The 21,634-nt window shown below is 35.9% G+C and overlaps 1 protein-coding gene across 3 annotated transcripts in view; it reads right to left on the bottom strand.

Moving 5' to 3' along the window:
• Nucleotides 1-3,997: 3,997 nt before the first annotated feature.
• LOC110675803 (WD repeat, SAM and U-box domain-containing protein 1-like) overlaps nt 3,998-21,634 on the bottom strand; it is a 57,374-nt gene continuing 39,737 nt past the window's right edge. For all 3 annotated transcript variants that reach the window (XM_021841611.1, XM_021841609.1, XM_021841610.1), the window contains 6 exons: nt 18,274-18,473; nt 17,487-17,608; nt 8,052-8,141; nt 6,749-6,986; nt 5,371-5,702; nt 3,998-5,313 (listed from right to left, as the gene is read on the bottom strand). In XM_021841611.1, coding sequence (XP_021697303.1) covers nt 5,144-5,313; nt 5,371-5,702; nt 6,749-6,986; nt 8,052-8,141; nt 17,487-17,608; nt 18,274-18,473 — 1,152 coding nt within the window. In that variant the 3' untranslated portion in view covers nt 3,998-5,143. The remainder of the gene's footprint in view (nt 5,314-5,370; nt 5,703-6,748; nt 6,987-8,051; nt 8,142-17,486; nt 17,609-18,273; nt 18,474-21,634) is intronic.

Here is a 21,634-nt window from a genome sequence, read left to right as displayed (position 1 = left end):
ACGATTTTAATTTCGGTTCCTGAATTCGCCATCTACGTTGATTTCTTATTGGCGAATCAGGACCACCATGGCGAAAAATAGGTGCAAAGGAGCAAAAATTTTAAGGAAAATGATTTTTTTCTGAGAAAATTTTGCGGTTTCCAAGAATGTTTCCGTATTATCTTAAAGCAATTTAGTGAACACTAAACAATTGGTACCGTAAAATGGGGTGTTAAGGACACGTGGGGTTTTAAGGGATCGAACTTCTCAATCAAGTTTGACAAATCACAGAAATGTTGAAAGTCGATGTATAAGTCATCTGAAATGCTCGATTTGTTCGGAGGATTGTGAGCTGCATTATGTAATAGGAGCTGTCTATTATTATGAAGAATTGTGGCTTTTAGATATTGAAAACGTTTCAAAACATTTTTGTTCGAATTTTATGGGCTAAATACATTTATCTACAAAACCATGAAATATATTTAAGAAAATTTTGCGGATAATGTAGAGGATAAGTAAATTTAATTGAGATCATAGTAGAGGCATTATATATGGGTTTCGATTTTTATGAACTTTAATGAAAAAAGTCTCATTTTGAAAATTAGTGGGGTGTTGAGGGATTATCTATTTTAACTTTTCTAAGTTACTAAACTTATTCAATTTATGTCGTAATACATTTCAATATAGTTTTAGGTTGTTTCGTGAAGATAACCTGCAATATAAAGTTAAGGGATCTATTTGCCTAGATGGCCTAGATGAACAATAATAATATAAGGGTATTTCTTTCGAGCTCTTTTTGGACAACTTTTTAGGCTCTGTGGGCATGTGTTAAGGGGCGGCCCATTAATAACGTAAGAGATTATGGGGGGAGGGGGGTTTTTCGCGAATTCTTACAAGTCATACAACATATTTTTAGTTTTCATACAAAAAAAATCCAACCATGGGGGAGGGGAAGTCGAAAAACTGCCAAAATTGTCTTACGTATTTAATGGACGGCCGCTAAGTGTTGTCTAGCATTGAACATATTGTGATATAGTATGTGCAGGGTTCTGAATTATCGTATCAATGATGCGAAATCTACGATTTTTCGCACGTAAGGAGAATGCTTTTTCGCTTCCTCACGTGAATATTTTTTTTCGCTCACACTTATTTTCCCTAGAGTTACGATGGAGGATAACTGAAAATCATTCCACTCCGGGGATAATTTCTTTTTCACGCCATCATATTTTCGCTCACCAACTTCTCCCGAGAATTATCACTATGTGGATAAACAAAAACTGGTGCCGCCGACGGGATTCGAACCTACAACATTGCTAAAAACAGCCGCGATGCGTGCACGCTATCCATACTACCACATCAACTTGACGAAACAGCAGTTAATTTGATGCATAAAAGCAACTGCTGCTTGTGGCGATGGACACATGAAAAGTTCTCCATGGAGAGGAGAATGATAAAATAAAATTCTCACAGCTGTGGAGTTGTGCCATTATCTATTTTCGCTTTGTTTTGTAGACGGATAATTTCGCAAGGCAGCTTTTCGATGAAAATTGTGGTGATGGAGAAATCCATTATCGTGAGAGTGAGTGAGAATTCGGAAGCTTGAGTATGTGCGACTTCCGCGCTTGTATTGGAAACATTTCGTTAGGATTTTTTTCCGATCATGCCACTGGGTGTTACATGCAAATCCGTTATTTGGTGTGTTGTTTTATTTAAAAGGCAAAATGGACACTTGTCCATTTCAAATTTAAAGCTTGTTGAAATTATCCTTCTTTTGACAAGTCATGATAAGGTTGCTCTGAAATGTTCTAGGATACGAATACTACATATAAGTATTAAACATATTTTCAAGACAATTGTACGATGCACTGATAGCTTGCTTGGAAATATAATCAAAATGTATGAGAGATTAAGCAAATAAAACGGTTAACGTGTTAAGAAAATCCAATTTGAATTATATATAAGTAATATCACCATTAGATTGAACAAGAGCTATAGAGTTGAAGGGACACATCAACGATGTTTGGCAAAATAATATTTTATTTTATTTTTTGGCTGTTGGCAAAATATAGTTTTATTTACAAAGCTTAAATTCCTTGGTGTGTTTTCGTCAAAATTCACACATTTTAATAATTATCTCAGAAATCTGCCGTAGGATCGTCTTCATTGTAATTGGCTTTTGATATACACGTCGGGAGAATGGTAGGACTGTTTTTTGTTCAGTTATTGACACACTACAAGTTGCTCGAAATTTAAGTAGAATTTTTTCTTCATCCCTTAACGCCCCATTTTCGGTAACCATATATGTCGTAAAACGGTATATAATCCGGGGTGGCGAATAACTGTAAAATGGCGAATACCGGTACACCTTCCCTACGCCAACATTTTTTGAAGCAAGACAAATTTAAAATACTTACTATTTTCACTCATTTTTATTCAGGTTCATATTTAGTATGGCTAATTGCCAAAACCAGCTTCTGATTTCAAACAAATATTCGACAAAAACTCGAAAATGTTTTTTTCAGCAATCTGTTTTTGTTCACGCACAACGCGAACGGTGTGCAACATTTCAACCCTGATCAGTTCAGTCATCGTTTTCACCCTGTTGTTGATCCTGCCTATGTAATCCATTCCCCCCTATTCCCATTCATGTAAATAACCTCGAGTCGCCGCGAGTATTTCGGCTACCACCACTAACAAACACCCTTTCCTACCTGAACCACACACACACTACTTCACGTAACTCGACCGACCAGCTTGAGCTCTCCATCATCACACCACCCGGACCACCGATTGCAGCATCCAGTATGTAGTACATAAGACAGTGGAAATTTCCCACCGCAGCCATTTCACTGTGCATGCAATGAATCCTTCTACCTGCAGCCTACTTAAGGAGCTTGCGTGCACAGAATTCATTCATTCAGTATTTAGCCGTTGTATGGCACGTGTAATAAACCGTCATAGTTCGAAAACCGATACCAAAAGCGTTTCCCTCACCGAAAGCAGCCCAACCTAGTAGTCCTTTTCAGGACTGTTGTTAAGAAATCATATTCACAGTCTGAGCTATCGACACCCCAGGCATTCCTTCAGGGGAAGGAATTGGCCGATCATCTCTGGCATTCCAAAGAGGAATTAGCCGCCGAAGCAGGGATCCTTCAACCGAAAGGATTGCCCTCGTCAACTACTGTCCGTGATCGGACAGTTTTAAAGCATAAAAAATATTTAAAAAATGAGTTTGAACCTAAGAAAACCATGAAATCTTTTAAAATGAATTAATACATGACTGATGATCACAGAATCAATTGCAAAAATCATAAATTTGTTTTATTATCATGCCTGTCATGAAACAGCTTATTTTCCCATACCGAAGTGTGCATTGTCTTATGGGGTCATGCACAAATTACGTCACGCTCCAAGCGGGGGAGGGGGTCAAGCCAAGCGTGACAAGCCTTACAAAATTTTCGAAGGACTCATACAAAAAACGTGACAAAGGGGGGGGGAGGGGGTAGAAAAAGTTGAAATTTAGCGTGACATAATTTGTGTACCATCCCTATGAGTTCATTAGGCAACCGATATGAGTTGCATAATGATTTGGTTTGTATAATGAATCATTACACAACATGATCCAGAAATGATTATGTTGTGCAATGATGATGTCCTGATTTCTGATATCTTCAAGTGGTTTTGTACGACTCGTACTGTTAAAATCATCATTGCGTCAAAATTTTTACGCTGGATTTTCTTCCGCCCATTTTCAAATTTACTTTAGGTCCATTATCAAAAGTAACAAGACAAGAATTTACTGATACAATTTAACCCCTCTACTGGCAGCTTCATTTTTTACCACAAAATAAATACTCAAATCGTTATAACTTTTTTGTTTTTCAATATTTTTGCACCATTTTTTCACAGGTTCTCGAACAACTCTTCTAGTTTTAGGATCTGTGTCGATATTGATCATTGGTCAAGTTATAACGATTTGAATTTGTCGGTAGAGGGGTTAAGAACTCAAAAACGTCGATTTAGTTTTCCAATCAAGCATTTATTAGAAAACAATATGTTTTTGTCCTGATCTCCCCGTATATCGATAGTCCCTAAAATGTAGAGATATGAAGAGTCAACTGAACCTTATTCTGAATGAAATAAAATGTTAAAAAAGTTCTCAAAAATATTGAATTTTTTACCTTTGTTCTTTATAACAATATCGAAGTTCTTTCTAACGACACATTTTTTTAGCGGCATCTCCATATACCGACGGTCCCTTACAATGCCGCTATAACAAGCTTCGTCTATAGATATGTGCGAACAACTTCTTCCTACAACAAAATTTCTAATTTGGAAGCTAATTGATTCAAACAAAACTATAACAAGTGAAATGTAAAATACCATGTAGATAAATACAAAGCTATATTAAAGGTTGTTTGCTGGAAAGGTATTACTATTTCCGTTAACAAAGTCGTGTGTAGTGTGTGGCGAACTCACCAAGGGCGAAAAGCCACGATAAATAATTACAATAATAACAGTCGTGTATGAACCACACTATATTGTAAGTATTCGAATATAAATCATAGGTCAATCTCCTCGAATAATATTTTACCCACCAGTGTACAGCATACGCCAGCACGCCCTAATAATCATAAAGATGTACCTCAATCAGGGGAAAAACGAATCGTTCAATTAGCATTCTACCATCACTCTCCACGATCACCCTTACGACCCGCTTAGGTATACGTTATTCGCGTTGACGAAGCCGTTTTCGACGGGGCTGACTATCATCACCATCATCCATGTACGGATTGGGCACACACAAAAAACGTCTAAATGAGTTGAACAAAACGGTTACAGACCAGTTACTACTCCCCATCCTCTCGATCCCCATATTTCACTGTACGATCGTCGGTTATATACGTATGATTAACACCTAAAGCTTCTTCGCTACTGATTGCGTTGATCTACGTTAAAAAAAAGTACGACCAGTGGATCTGTGAAATTTGTTGATTCGCTAGATTATCACAAGAATAGAAAAATCCTACAGTTCTGAAGTTGGTAACAACATTTACATATAAAAATATTAGTTAATATCGCAACATGAACAAAAATCCAGAATGATCAGTCCCATGAAAGATACGGCCCACAAAAGGCTTCGTAGTCGTAGTCGCCTACCCTCTTATTCAAAGCTGTCCAGATCGAGTGTCTTGATGTACTCGTCGATCTTCTGCTTGAGTTTACCGTTTTCCACCAACTCGTCGGTCGACAGCTCCACGTTGGTCATCGGGGATACGATCTTCTCGCGGCCAAACCACTCCTCGATCGCCGATCGCTCGTACGTGAAACCGTCTGGGGAGTTGAAAAGAAATTGAATGATCTACGACCCTAGAACCATAGATCTTGTACCTTCTGCGTAGACCGGTTCCCGCATGATCTCGTGCGTAATCGGGCATATGAACTCCAGCGGGATGTCCGTGGTCTTCGATGCCAGCTTGAACAGCAGCGATCGGATGCCAGTGATGTGCGAATCGATCGTCAGATTGTTCGTCAAATCCCAGATGATAACGGAGCGATCGTTCGAACCCGACGCAATAACCGTCGAGTCACCGTTGATGGCCAAACAGTTGACATAGCGCGAGTGCTCCGACAGTGTCTTGATGCACGTTCCCTGTTGGTTCCAAATCTTAATGGTCTTATCGAGGCTGCTTGATATCAACAGCGTACCGGTGCTGTTAAACCTGCCAACAAATAGGAGGGCATTGGGGAAATTTAGGCCACCACCATTAGACAATGAACACGCTCGTTCAATTCACTAACAGATTGGATCGATTGGACGGACAAGTACATCGTGTGTGGGTCGTCGCTGATAAGAGTGCACGGTGCTCCCCAGATCGTTATTATCAATTCTCGCATGATTTGTAATTCTCGCCCTAAAAGCCATTGGTAACCGAGTGTGTAGCTTGTTGTTACCGAGCAAACGAATGGATTTACACGTTATTCAACAATGCTATGATGAAGAGAAGATACTCCTGTATCTCCCAGTAGTGATAGTTTTTACCCTGGTCCATTCATTTTCTTAGAAACAAGGAACTACACACTCGGTTACCAATGGCTTTTAGGGCGAGATCACAAATTATGCGAGAATTCTACTATAACTGATAAGTTATTTGCAAAATTTATCTCTTGATGCATCGCCAAACGGGGTTACTTGCACCACTTTTCAGCTTCATAGCTATATGGGTGAACAACTAAAGAATTCAGATGACAATAATCAGAAACAAGGTATCCGACTCTTTGTAAATAAATTGTTATTGGTTAAATTATGAGCAGTTATATGTTTAGGTTATATTAGGTCAACTTAATTGAAAGGTTTTTTTTTCTTATAAGTAGGTGAAATCAACTCACCAGTAAAAATTCTGCTAAAGCAAATGAATGAAATGTAACATGTGGTTAACAAAATGTTCATAAAGTCTTAATTTAGTTCTATCTAATTTGGATTATAGAGTTGTCTGAAACAGAACATTTTATATTATAGGAAATGAATGTAATGTTTGGAATGATACTAATAACGAAATTAAAAAAAATGAACATTCAAAATAATATCGAAAAAGTGTTTTTATCAGACTTGCAGACTAAGTGAAACTCAAATTACTTTTGTTAACGTAGTCCCATACATGCAGCTTAGCCATAAAAAAGCAAAGGTTGGGCACGGATTCGAAGGAAATTATTCTTATGGTATCAACGGTCTGGGGAACACCGTGAAGGGTTCGATATTTACACCTACCTCACACATGTCACCGAACTGCCGTGGGCTGCAATCGTTTGCACGCAGCTGGCGTTCATCACCGCGGTGCTGTAGATTGTCGACTGGCCAGCAAAGTGCTCCTGCGGCGTGGCGGGAATCAGGCGAGATTTCCGACTGCGGTCCACGTTGGCAGGAATGTAGAAGATGCGCCAGATTTTGATGAAATGGTCCGTGCCGCAGGTTGCCACCGTATAGATGATCGAAAAGTTGTCGGCGGCTGTGGGGAAGAAAATACTTCAGTAGCTACACTAGTCAAAATAAAGTGCCCACCTTACCAGTTTTCGAATTTCTCTCATTGATTTGGTTCAAATAAATGTTAACACACTTAAGTCTTTTTTGATATTTTATTTTTGATATTCTTTTAAAGTTTCACTTACTAAGTTTTGATAAAAAAAGAGTTTTACTCAAAGAAAAAGAAAATCAATTTGTATTGACCAAAAAATAGTGACAAAAAAAAAGTCCCACTTCCTTCTTGGCCCAGAAAAGATGAGTTAAAGAAAAATTAAAAGCAATTTAATAATTAATGTGTCCTCCTTTGGCCTTAATGACTTGCTGAAGGCGCTTCGGCATGCTTTTCACTAGGTTTTGTAGGTGCTGTGGATCTAGTTCTTCCCAGACGCGCTCCAAGGCTTCAAAATATTTATTTTTGTTGGTAACACCAGTTTTGCCAACCCTGGCATAGAGAATCGCCCACAAATTCTCGATGGGGTTGAGGTCTGGGCTTTGTGGAAGCAATCCGACAAGACCGGAAGAAAGACTTGGTCTTCTTGGCAGTATGCTTCGGATCGTTGTCCTGTTGAAATATGAATTTCTCTTCAAGGCTCGTTTGGATCAGCGAAACCTCCAGATTTTCCCGCAAAATGTTGATGTAGGAATCTGCCGTCATTATCACGTCGATTTTCACGAGGCTTCCTACTCCACTTCATGAAAAACACCCCCAGACCATCACATGCTTCACCTCCTCCTTAAGGCCAAAGGAGGACACATTAACTATTAAATTGCTTTTAATTTTTCTTTAATTCATCTTTTTTGGGCCAAGAAGGAAGTGGCACTTTTTCTTGTCACTATTTATTTTGTCAATACAAATTGATTTTCTTTTTCTTTGAGTAAAACTCTTTTTTATCAATACTTAGTAAGTGCAACTTTAAAAGAATATCAAAAAAGACTTAAGTGTGTTTTGAACCAAATCAATGAGAGAAATTCAAAAACTGGTAAGGTGGGCACTTTATTTTACCTATCAGTGTATTCTAGTATTGTATTTAAGTCCTCATGTGGTACTCACGGTCGGTATGTACGACTTTACAGAAGTCTGCAGATAGAACTCCCATGTCATGGGCAGCATCGATTGAGCAGTCCGGTTTCGTAATGTCGGCTACAAATAGGAAGATGATTTATCTTAAAATACAGTAAAATATCAATTGATATTGGACAGCTTAGTTCAGGTACCGTAAAATGGGATCACTTCGGTAGTTCATGGAGTAAAATGTGATTAAGGTACATACGCGTACAGCAAAATCTAGCCACTAATTTTTAGCTAAATGTTTGCAATTTGTCATAATGCAATCAAAACCTATACTAGTGAATAAACTAGTAATCAACCTAAAAAGTGAATAAATCAACAGAGTATAAATTGTTCTAAATAGTCCGAGCTCCTCCCAGGAGCGAAATCAGGAAGTCAATGCAAAAATGAGATCATGTTAGCTAGGTGAGTTGACAATTATTTCAAGATCAAAATGTAGTCGAGCTCATCATAACTACTGGTACAATTGATCAGTAAACGTTCGTCAAAAAGTGTGTGCAGAAGTGCATCTTGCCGTTCAACCAGAAGAACATAATTTGCGTCATGCTATTACAGAATAGTGGCTTAATGGCGTATTAAAATTAATAATTTCGCAAATAAATTAATCTGAGCTAGTTCTACTGACCTCGAACTAGAGAATCATTTCATCTCCCAAAATATAAAATAGATTCAACGACATTTCAATTGTATTCAAAATGAAACCCATATTCTGGCCATTTGGAGACATATTTCAGCGAAACATTTCAACAAAGTTGGCATACAAAAATAGAGTGTTGGAGGATTATATGCAGAAAGCAATAACATTGTACCAAAAGATTGAATTCTTCCAAATACCCCAGAGCTACGACCAAATGGATGATTTTGGGCCACCGAAAACGAAAATATAGACAAATAATGAGAAATATTTTGTTTAAAAAAAAAATGATTCCAAACTGTAACTAAGGGTACTGTGCGAAACCTTTTGCATGGAATCAAACGAAAAGTTCGAGCATTTGAATATAACATGGCATATAACATATCTTCATTCATGTGAACTAACGTCAGTTAAAAACACTTTAATAAAGACAAAAAAAAATCATTCATCTGATGCTATATAGTGGAACCCAAACGCAAAGGGGTTTAAGTGACATTTTGGTCGGTTTTGAGTTAAATATACTGAAAAATTCCACTGTTTCCAATCTTACCGACGGTATTTTAAGTGATTTTGTCCGTCCAAAAGGGAAAATAAAATAACTCGTAGAAGATTGGCTTATTTTTTTTTCGGTATCCATACAATTTGTATGAAAATTGCTGAAAAAACTTTAAACTCAATTTTCTCAAAAACAGATTTTTGTCACTCACACTTCTTCTAACTCCCTCACTACTTTCTCTTTTTTGTTCGAAATTTCTATTTTTCTTCAGAATGTTCAGAAATAGGCTGAATCATAAATATGAGTTAATTAGAAAACAAAATAGATATAGCAAAATTCATCTCGTTGGATTATCTGACTATCGTATGTAGCATATTTTTCCCATGATTGCTTGAACTTTCCGTTCTAGTGGGACAACTATGCTGCGCACAACCGCTGAGCTATACGAAAAAAAAGCTTTAATTTTTCAGGCACCTATCATTTACCGTTTTTTTCATCTGTACAACCAATCAACAAAGGGCTTTATCATAATTATTAATTCCAGTAAAAGCATATTTAAACATACCGGAACAAGTTTAGTTTATTTAATAGCATGAAAAAATATAATCTTCCGATTTGTTTAGCTTTTTGACAGCACTAGCTTTCCTGAGTGCATTAAGTTCAAGCCCACGTTCGTAAAAAAAACTATTGGCCTTAACGCAGAACAAATAATCTGATTTATGAAAAAAAATGCCAGTGAAAGACTTTCAGCAAAGATTCTTGAGATCAAAAGATTTCATGAATGATTATATTGTACGGAATAATCCGCAATAAATGATTATTTCAATTTACTATTATGAGTCATGATGGTTTTAATATTACAAAAAATGTTATGAAATTGGGCTCTGCATTGTTTGGATTATGTATGAGATTTTGACGTTTACTGGCCTTGTTGTTTACAAATTTCAGGGAAGAGTGAAAGAGAGAGGATGATTTTTGTGCAGATCCCCATACACACTAATACAGAATTTAAGGTACATTCATCTTTATAACAAAATTATATCACAGGTTGTTATGAAAACAGAACATGATATAATTGTGTTTTATTGCATGAAGAACATTTACCAAGAACGAGTAGTGGGATTAGGGGCATAATGAACACCCGGGGCGAAATGGACACCCCCTCAATCTCTGAGAATATGCATACTTCATCAAAAGTTCAAACACTGCATGAAATCTGTATTGCATTTGAAATGTTTGACGCTAAAAAAGTTTATGTTTTGCTTTAATTGTCCTTTGAAATTTGACTTTAAGTTTTTCTCTGCTATAAATTGGCATATAAGCAAGGCGGTGGGAGAATCTCATTTTTGAGCAAAATAACGAACCCAGAAAGGTTTTTTTTTAACTCCTATGATAGAGGGAGAGCCCTTTTACACATCGGAACGACTGACAGACATAAAATATTTTAGATTCATTAAATTTCATGCAAGTGTTCATTTTGCCCCGATACCTTTTCGATAGCTTTGTTTTGGACCTAATTTTCAATCTCACTTTTCTGGCATAAGATATGATTTTTTATTACCATGAATGAATGTACTGCCCATAAATGCATACCAGTCCCACTAGCAAAACAACGCACCTAAGAAAAACGCGATAGAAGTCGTGAACACTTTTTTGCTCTATTTACTCCATTTAAGTTGAAAAAACAATGTTTTCGCACCCAAATTTGCACTCAAATGGTGCAATGAACTATTGATTACAGTATTACATACATTTTGTTTATTAATTTTCTCAAATAATTAGTTAATTTGCGAGAAAATGTACGCGTGACTGATATGCGTTTATTTGCTCTTGAATGTACGAGAATAAACGCATAACGGTATCAGTGCTTACTATGATGCATCGGTCTTCACATGTGAATTATTGTTGTTTTGACAGTTTAGTGTCCACATTAAAAGTCGCGGAAATGTTTGCTCTAGATTATTTGAAAAGTTGTGGTACTTCTGCTAGTTCCGAGGATGAGTGCAGGATATTGGCCGATGGCGACCCGTTGGATAATGACGTGGGCTCAGAAGACAACTGCGCTGGCTTCAACAATAAGGACGGCTGTGACCGCAATGCTGGTGGCGACGACACCTTTCAGTTTCCACCGAAGGCGTACCCTGAACATTGGGTAAGCTATTTGAAATCTTTGGAGGACACCGAATATGCGGCGGGGACTGATGAAATGGACTCAGACGGAAGTTATACGGCAATTGATGAACTCGCCAAAAACAAAAAAAGAATTGAAAGCGAGATACACCGTCACCAATAAGAGCCTTTCATCACACCAACTAATGCTTGTCGATTATGGGTGTATAATGAACTGCGGGCTTAACATCTCGAAGGACCACCGTATTCGTCTCAACACGGTGCTCTGGGCATTGGATTCACGAGAGCAAACCAGCTTAATTTGCCAGAGCAAACGAGAGCTATATTTGCCAGAGCGTGAAACAAGTGGATGTTCAAAGACGGCGGCATCGCTACAAGTACAAGAAAAAATCACACGCTTATGATCTGTGAATATCTGCAAGATTTAATTAGGATTTATGTTTCGACAAACTGAACTCTAAAAAGTTGTAGCATTAAGGGGACGAATTGTGGGTAAATATATTTCCCTTACTTGACTTCCTTATTAACACAATTGCTCGCGAGTCCTTATCACACAAGTCGCGAGACTGACATGCGTTTATTAGTAACGTGGGACAGACCAAGTTCGATGTTGTTTTTCACATTTCTAGAACAAACGTAGTGTTTTCTTATAATACCATGAAAGTACATACAATTTAATGAAGTTTCCCGTAACTAACAAAAAATTGACGAAAACTCACGTGGGACTGTTATGCATTTATGGGCAGTGTAGCACGTCGTATTTACATAAAACTTAAAAACTAGCCGGGAGTATTTTGAAACAAATGTCATTGTATGGTCTAAAAACAAGTATTTGCTTGATGTGTCCATTATGCCCCGAATTCCCCTAAGTTTGTCTTTTATATACCTCATTTACTGTTACGTCTGTTACTGTTTTTCAATTTGAAAAACACCAAGTCCACTCATATGAGCTGAGAATTTTCAGCTCATTTGACGGAGATTCCACTATGCTTCAAGTTAAAAATGTGTTTTTAGGCTTATTTTTAGGTTTGAAAATTCATAACTCAATGATCCTAAATTAAAATCATTTGCTATTACCACCTATTGAAAGCTAATTCTATTTTGTTATAGTTTGTCGAACACGCCAATAAGATTAGGGGGAGATCCCCCAGTACCGGACAGCACCCAATACCGGACAAAGTCGAAACATTGAGAAATCATGGTCCAATCAAGATGGTGTATTAGTAGTAAAGGAAGCTATTCTGGAGACTAATGTTTGCGTAGAATAACACATCCTTGAAATATGCATGCCTTTTTAAAAAAGTACAAAAGATTGAAAATTTCAAAAAATTTGATGTATTGCCTTATTTTTGAGCCTATTTAGTAATTATTTTGAATATGAAAAAATACTTTGGATCACGCAAGCATATTCGAACATAATCCTAATTTGATAGTATGAATGTATTTTGTACCATAATTGGACTAAATAAAAACAAATTACAATTTTGTTTAAGCACCTCCTGTCCCCCCGTTTCGAACAGCCTGATTTATTATATGATATCTTTGTAATTATTGCACGAGTGTCTCAAAATACATTTATTTTTCATGGATTCCGTCGATCATGGTATCAAACATGCAATAAAATTAAGAAAAATGAACCATCAGTACAACATCGTAAAATGTGCTATTTTTCATCATATAAGAAAGAGGTTTTTGATGGACATCTTGCAAACTATGATATACTCAAATTGTTCTTGTAAATATTGCAAATGCATTGAATTAACAATTATATACTATTCCTAAAGTAAACACATTCAATGATGTTCAAATTTACAGAATTCGAGGCATTTCCAGATTGTGTCCGGTATTGGGTGCCACCTTTCAAGATCGATCAATTTGGTACTAAAATACATCATCAAAATTCAATGTCAAAATTCATACTTAAATTTTCAGATTTATTTTTGTACACTATAAAAATGATAATATTTATCATAAATGGGTAACACGAGCACATAAAATCAATATTTTTCGAATTATGAATTTAGTGGCTTAAGTGTCCGGTACAGGGGGATCTCCCCCAAAATTAAATTTAAACATTGTTTGATCGAGGATTGTTCTCCACAATACCCAGAAATCACGGTATTCTGAATATGTATGCTATAAAAACCACACATTTGCATTATTTTTCCAGGCCCTAGTCAACGGAAAACAAACATAATAAATCTATGAAATGATTAACCATTAACATCTTACATGTTGCCTTAGGAAATCAATTGAAAAAAAAATGCCCAAAGATCGAACAACCTATCCCAACCTGATGATAGTTAAATCGTGCATGACACATGTACCGCCCTAGGACAGGACGTGACAGCTCAACAAAGACTGCCCAGTTGTTTTTCAGTCGATAACCTTGACGATACAAAAGCCAGTGCTACCAGTTTTATTTTTAAGCAAATCTTGAGAACAAATTCAAACATCAAGGGTCATAAGTTAGTTGTTTCTTGCACAATTCAATCATTTAGTGCGATAGAGGATGCATTCTTTTTGTAATTTAGGTTTATATTCAAAAACGGCGATATTTTTGGAGAAAATTGATACAATTTTCATTATATTGCTCTCAATTAGGTATTTTTCATTTATTTTAGTATTGTAGGAGCACGGGAGATAAACTTACCAACGAATAAAAATAGATTTGAAACAAAAATATTTCATGAAAAATGATCAAACTCTTCATGAAAATTCAAATTAATGATCTAGCAACACGGCCGAGATAGCAACAAAGTGCCCTGTTGCAATCCAACTCAACGATGTGAAAGTAGGCCTTTGCCAAAACGACCAATGAGAAGTGGTCTTTTTTGACAGGCAATTGGCTTCGTTTTTGTACTTCGACCTGACACGTCTTGTCTTAGGTACCGTCGGATGAATGAATGGATCATTGAAGGTAGTTTTTGCAAGTGCTCACCGCATCAAAACAAAGGCGACACTGTATATGGAATTTAACATTGTGACAGCATTGCTGTTCTGTCAAACACACAAGACTACGGTGGCGCTATCTATGCTTTCCATAGCGGCCGTTTTGGTTATTTTAATGATCCATTGAACAAGTTAGCATTGCTTTTTCTTTCCGAGTGATGATTGTTTTGATCGTATTTCACTGACTATGGGGCTCTGCACAAAAATCTATCTCTCACTATGAAATTACAGTCAACCCTCCATGAGTCGATATTAAAGGGACCATCGACTCATGGAAATATCGAGTCATGGAACAGCAATGCTATGGAGAGCCGTTTGAGGGGTCCATCATAGTAACCATGAAATTTGATTTTTAGTATGGTTCCATGAGTCGATATCGAGTAATGGAACATCAACTCATGGAGGTTTAACAGTAGTAAACAACAAGGCCAGTAAACGTCAAAATCCTATACAAAATCAAAACAGTGCAGAGCCCCATTCAGACCGATTTGAAAACAATCATTATCATCGACTGAGAAAAAGCAGTGCTAACGTGTTCATTTTTTACATTCCTTGAAGCTCATGGTGGCGTTCTTGGCTCACCCACATCGGATTTACGAATGTGCTTCCTAATTACCTATTTTTTACAACTTATTTTCGTAAGATAAAAGGTATCTTTAAACGGGATTGAGTTTCAGAAATGCATAGTCATCATGTTCTGGAAGTTTAGAATCCGAAATTTTCATACGGGTATGTTTTTCAGGAAGAACCCACTCCAAAAATAGTATTTTTAAAGAACCTTGAAGCATAAACCTCAACCAAACTATGTTTAAACTTGCTCGAATCATACAACCGTATTCAACAAAAGTTCGTAGAATTGAATAAACTACTATGTAGAGGTATTTTCGAGAATAACCTCACAATTTAGGGTGTTAGAAGCAAAGGGGTGTAATGGACAAAAACCTAGTTTTGTGAAAATCGGCCTTGAAGGTTTTTCAGAAATTTTTAATTCCATGCCAATTATATGGGAGCTAGTAAATCAAGCCAATCTTCTACGAATTATGATAATTTTTCTGTTGGACGGAAAATCATTTTAAATATCGTTGGTAAGCTAAAAACATTTTTTTTTTCATTAACTCAACTCAAAATCGAACAAAAAGTAACTTTGCGTTTGGGCCCATCATATTTTTTCACAAAATTTTCATGACGTTTTTCGAAGGTTTTGTAGAGAGGTTTTTCAAGAATATTCTCAGAAATTTTACGGAAGTTGCTTTAAGATTCCGTTATTAGGTTGCTCTGAAATTTTCTTCCATTAATTGGCTCATTGAATCCTCAAAGAAAATTCTCACCCAGTATTCCAGAATCGCTTCCAGCAAATTTTTGATAGTCTTCTGAAAATGTTACCATTGTAATGTTCAAGAATTCTACAGCGATTTATCATGATATTACTCTTATTTTTACTTTATCAGTTTCTCAAAAAACATCCAAAAAGTCAAACAATTTCTTCCAGGATTTTTTAAATATAACTATTGGATTTCCCTACCAATTTTTCAATAATTGTGTGCGTAGACTCTTTCATTATTTCTTTCAGAACATCTTATTGACATCTCTCAAGAAATATTTGATTCCAAAACTATGACCAAGTATTTGGTTTTTAACTTAATCTTTCTATCGATTCTTCCAGGATCATCACCAATTTTTTTCCCAGAATCGCTCCGTATGTTTTTCAACGAATTTTCCAAATTTTTATCTGATAATTGCTTTAAGAACTTTTAAGAAATTTTAACTGAATTCCTATTTTGCTTTAAATTCGTCTGATGATTTAAGAGAAATTACAATGCAATTTTTGCACAGAAATTTCTGAAAAGCATGATTTTTATAAGAGATTTTTCCAAAAAAAAATCCTTTGAGGATTACAATATTTCTTCAAAGAAAGAAATTTATTTCTGGAGATATAAATTTTTTCCAGATATTCGTGGATCAATAATTAGTGCAGGATTGATTGCAAGTATTTCTTCTAGTCTTTGTTCAATTAAAAAAATAATCATTCAAGATTTTCTCTAAGAACTGCTCGAGGTTTCCTAATTGGATACTTGCATAAATTAAAAAAAAATTCTTTCAAGGATTTCTCAGCATATTTTTTTTTTACATTTCCCTATGCATTTTCCACATTTATTTTTAAATCCTGATGTTTTTACAAGGTATTTTGATACAATTCTAAAAGAATTGTAGATCTAGGACTTATTTTCAGGATTCATCGTTTTTTTCTCAGGCATTCTAGGATATAAATTATTCTATACTAGGTGAATTTGTACTCCTTAAAGCTTGAAGGCTTTAAGGATGAACTTCCTTGATGCCAATCATTGTGAATGGGACAATCACTACTTTTGAAGGATTTATGTGAATTGGGTAAAGCTTAGGACCAGTTGCATTCTTTCTGAAATGATATTGTTAAGCTTTCCTCTCACAATAATGACTGTATCAACAACATCGAAACCTTTTTCCTCTAAACTTTTCAGAAGTTCATCTACTACTTAAGACCACAATAGAGGTGAAAGGATTCCTCCTTGTGAACAGTATCCACTGGACACCATTTTGTAGCCCTTACTGTTATAGACGAAGTGATTTCTCTTCTTGTAGGCGAATTTTTAATCCAGTTAATGATGTTCTTGATAAAATCCCTTTTCTTGATTGCACGAGTAATTGAAGAATAAGAAGCGTTTTCGAAGGCTCCTTCAATTCCTGTAAAATCCCCAAATTAATACTTTACTAAAAACATATTACGAAATTTCGAAAGGAATCATAGGATTTTTGGAGTAATTTCTGGAATTAATTGTTGAGGAATTCTCGAAGCGCTTTCTGTGGGAATCATATGAAGAATCAATAGAGTAAATCATTAAGAAATTTCTAATTTTATTTTCAGAAAAAAATCTACCTGTAAAAATCTGTGAAATGTCTGCAAGAATCAGCATACGAAATCATTTAAGTATTTCAAAGAAATAGAGAAAATACCTAGAGGAAGTCTGAAGCAGTGCATCAATTACTAATCATATGATAAGTCACGATTTTGATCAACTTGATCATTAATCATAGTGCTTAGAAGAAAGTTAAAAGTTAGGTTTGAAGTCTAGATTTCATTCCATAACTTTCTAACGCTTCCAAACGGTACCTATCCAAAGGCTGATTCAATTCGAACAACTCGACCAATTAGTGTCATTTTACGTACCCTCGAAATCATCCTCCACGGCGTAAAATCGAATGTTCCCGAGCGTGCAGGCGGTTAGCAGGATACTCGAATCGCTGGAGAAAGCCATGGTGTGAATTGCCTCATCATGAATCTTCATGTGTCTGTGGTGATCGCGGGCGAAAAAAAAACAGATGGAAAAAGATGAGCAGAGTAGGGGAGACTTGATATTTCAAATAAAATCGCAATGAACATAAACACATCTAAAATAAGGGAATTTTAAGATTTGCCACAGCAATTCAGCAAGACCAAGCTCAAGGCATAGAGTATCTTCGTACCTGCCATACGATTTACATATGCAAAAATGATCAATCGACAAGGAAAGCTTTAAGTTGGGTCGTACCGCCGGAAAGCAGAATACGGAAATCTTAGAATAATAGTTGAAAGACGAGAAGCCGTGTGATTTCATCAATAAATAAAATTGTTAACAGTTTTACATAAAATTACTTTGAATAAAACTATTTAACATCCCGAGATGATAAAATGGGATCAAGTCTCCCCGGGGAGCCAGTCTCCCCTATTGTAGAATCACAAAACTGCAACCGCAGTGTAGTGGTCTGCTTGCCCAAATGTGCTAACGCGAAGTACAAACATGCCAACTTGGGGGGATCGGTTACAGCTATACCTTAGATACGATATGCTCAAAACCATTCCTAGGTCGTTGGCGTGACGAAACCGCTATTATAGGTACCCATCACGTGAATTCGTCGTTAGGAAATCTATATGGAGCAACTTATACTAAGAGCGGCAAGATTAGATGAACAGTTACCTTTTCAAACTTTTATCCTGACCCCAAACGCAGATGCAGCCACTATCGTCCGAACTGACGATCGAGGCTCCATTCGGGCTGAAGATACACGCACGGATTGCCTCACCGGCTTCTTGCGTGAGCACATTCGTTTCTTCGCCAGTGGCCAGATTCCACAGCATCACGGTGCCATCCACCGAGGCTGAGGCCAGTACCGCACCCTGTGGGATTAGAGAAATAAAAGATGGTATTAGATGATAGCCAAATAGATCTCTTCTAGTTTTGTCAATTTGCCAAATTACTGCTTTTTATCTGACCGAAAAACAGATAAATAGTTGCGCTAGTCTTTCAGTAGTGGTTCGAATAATGGAAACTAATGATTCCTCCGAACATTTCTTCTGGTATCCCTTCAGGGGTTGCTCTAGAAATGTTTCTAGGGATTCCTCCAAAACTTCCTCTTGAAATTCCTTCGGGAATCGCTTTAGGAATTCTATCAAGAATTTCTTCAAGATATTACAGAAATCTTTCAACAGATTTTTTCAAAAAAAAAAAAAAGTGTTCTACCGAACTGATTTATCCACGAGTGAACTAAGGACTGTTCATTTTATAAAGTGGACACCTTGTGCATGCTGTATCTTTCTTATTAATCAATGAAATTTTTTTGCACATCGTTCGACTAATATTGTACAATGTTGTGATAATAAAAATTCTCCAAAATAATTAAAGATCACACGAATATGGAACAACGATTAGATCGGTCGATTTTTTGAGGTTATCAAAATCAATGATTGTAAGAAATTGGCTGGAAAATTCGATAATTTATATTTTCTATTTTCAAAAAAGGCTTGTTCTTCGAAAGCATCATCAATCAGAAGCCTGATGGAAAAAATCAAGTTATTTTTGGAGCAACAATTTTACAGATATAATAAAATCAATTTTCCCGTATATTTTTAAAGATTTTTTTTAAATTTGATGGGAATTTATATGAGCAGAATTTTTTGTGTAAAAGTACGTCCTGACGGAAGTCCTAGTATAGTATTAATATGAAAAATAACTTACGCCTTCATAGAGTTACTTAGTAAGTCCCCACGTCACATTCAAAGCACAACAGAAACACAATTGCTTTATTCTTAGAAGACCTATCAAAGTACATTGACAATCATCAAAATTGACAACACTGCTGTAATGAAATCGATTTTATTTTCCACATATTATTTTCATAATATGTTATTCTGAGATTACCAATTGAAAAATTCGGAGAAAACTGTTTACAATTTGCTGTAGATCGATAAATATGCGTACATGATTTTAAAAGTATGAGACTTTTTAGTAAAACTACCATAAACAGTAAAATTTATACTTAAGACTGTGGTTTAATCTCACGATTTAGCTTTCGTTTATACTAATATAGTTTCTTTAGTAATCCAAACTAGTTTTGAACACGCTTTTTACTGTTCTCTTTTGCTGGGAGTGAAAGGATGGTGTATCAGCAAATTTGGCCATAAATGGGTAAATCACTAAAGTTACCTAATGTCATAGAATGGTGGAATATAATTGATATTTTTAAAGCTTTACCTTTAGTAGAATAGTAAAGGATACAAACATACAATTTGTTCATAAAAAAAAGGATTTTTGTTTTGCGAAAAATAATGTTAAACTTTGACGGACAGCTTTTTTAAGAGTTTTTGGAAAATATTTAGCTCTTCAACCAAAAGCATTTTCAAAGATTTTATATTTTTATAGCATTTTAGAATAATAGGTCAACGATACACAGAAAACCGATTACGATTTTATCAATAAATAAAAAAGATATAGCATAAACAAAGTGTCCACTTTATAAAATGAACAGTCCTTAAGTGCATTTAGTCCGAGGATTTTGACACATGAGCTTCTGAATGCTCCCCACGTGTCTGGCCTCGCTTGCACCCAGTGAATTCAGTTCACCGGTGAATAAGTTCATGGATAAAATCCTACAGAGATTCCTCCAGAGATTCTTCCAGAACTTTTTTCAGTCATTGTTCCAGGTATTCCTTACATGATACTTCCAGTTATAGTTTCTGATATTTCATCAAAAAGTTTACCAGAAATTTCTCCCGGATTTTTTTCGATTCCATAACGTAAAGCTGTATTGAAGCCAAATTTCAAATATTACAGAGCACAAATATAGTGAACAAAGCAACCATTTGAGCCGAAAACTTAATCGATTGGTCACTCGCTGCTGGTGACCAATAGATCAAATTTTCAGCATAAACGTATGTTCGGTTCTCCAGATTTGTGCTCTTGAAAATTTGAGATTTGGTTTCGAGTTGCCTTAACCTCAAGTAACTTATTCAAAGATTCTTCCAGAGATTCCTCCAAAACTTCGTCATTCCAATAGAAATTTGTCCAGAGATTTAAAGAAAAATCCCACCAGGGTCTCCCATTCCTCTACGGTGTCTCCCTGGAATTCTTCAAGAGGGAATCAAATCGAAGATCTCTTCAGAAAACTACTCCTATATTTCATTTTGATTTTCTCAGGTATTTCTTCAAAAATTGCTTCAAATATTCCTGTAACAATTGTATTTTATATCTAGGTTCTCAAAGAAATTCTTTCAGGCATGCACCAAAAATTTCTTCATGGATTCTTTCAACAAGTTCTTAAGAGGACATGTACAGTGAGTCACAGTGAAAATCGTCCAACCTCATATTTTCCTTTCAAAGTTCTGTTATAATAATATAATAATATATAAAAAAGCTGTGGTTTTCTAATTCATACAATTATTTGCATATATCCATTACTTCATTGTGGCACTGTTTTTATAAATATTAAAAACAAAATGGAATTGAAAAATAATAAAGTAAATTTAAACCTCAAATAGAAGTCACAGTGAAAATCGTCCACCGATATCAATTTATAGTTGATCTAAAAGAATTGTCATTTTTTCAGGTGTCAGCCCATAAACTAAGGTAAAGGTAAGCCTTTGCTCTTTAATACTTTCCTGAGACGATTTGGCATAGATCGCACAAGAACCCTGATTAAGTTTTAGCGATCTTAATCCACTCAATAGTAAGCGCACTTTTCAAAGTATATCTGCTCGTTATTTGATATTTCCTGATTTAAACATCTAACAGATGCCACAAGTTCTTGATGATGTCGAGATTTGTAGATTGTCTCGGCAGATTGATGATTTATGGGCATTTTTTTTAACCAAGCTTTCGGTTTTGCCGCTGTGTGTTTCAGATTTTTATCCTGGTAGATGTAATGCCCATTTTTTTAGATAAGATAGATAGGTAAATTAAAAGCCATTTTTTACGCTAGGCTTTCGATTCTTCTTCAGTGAATCAAGATAGACGTATTGAGCCATGATCCCGTCGGTAAAGTGCAAGTTACTAACATCAGATG

Source organism: Aedes aegypti, chromosome 2 (assembly GCF_002204515.2).
Source record: "Aedes aegypti strain LVP_AGWG chromosome 2, AaegL5.0 Primary Assembly, whole genome shotgun sequence".
In the NCBI taxonomy this organism is placed as follows: Eukaryota; Metazoa; Arthropoda; class Insecta; order Diptera; family Culicidae; genus Aedes; species Aedes aegypti.
This window is presented reverse-complemented; position numbering and strand designations above follow the sequence as displayed.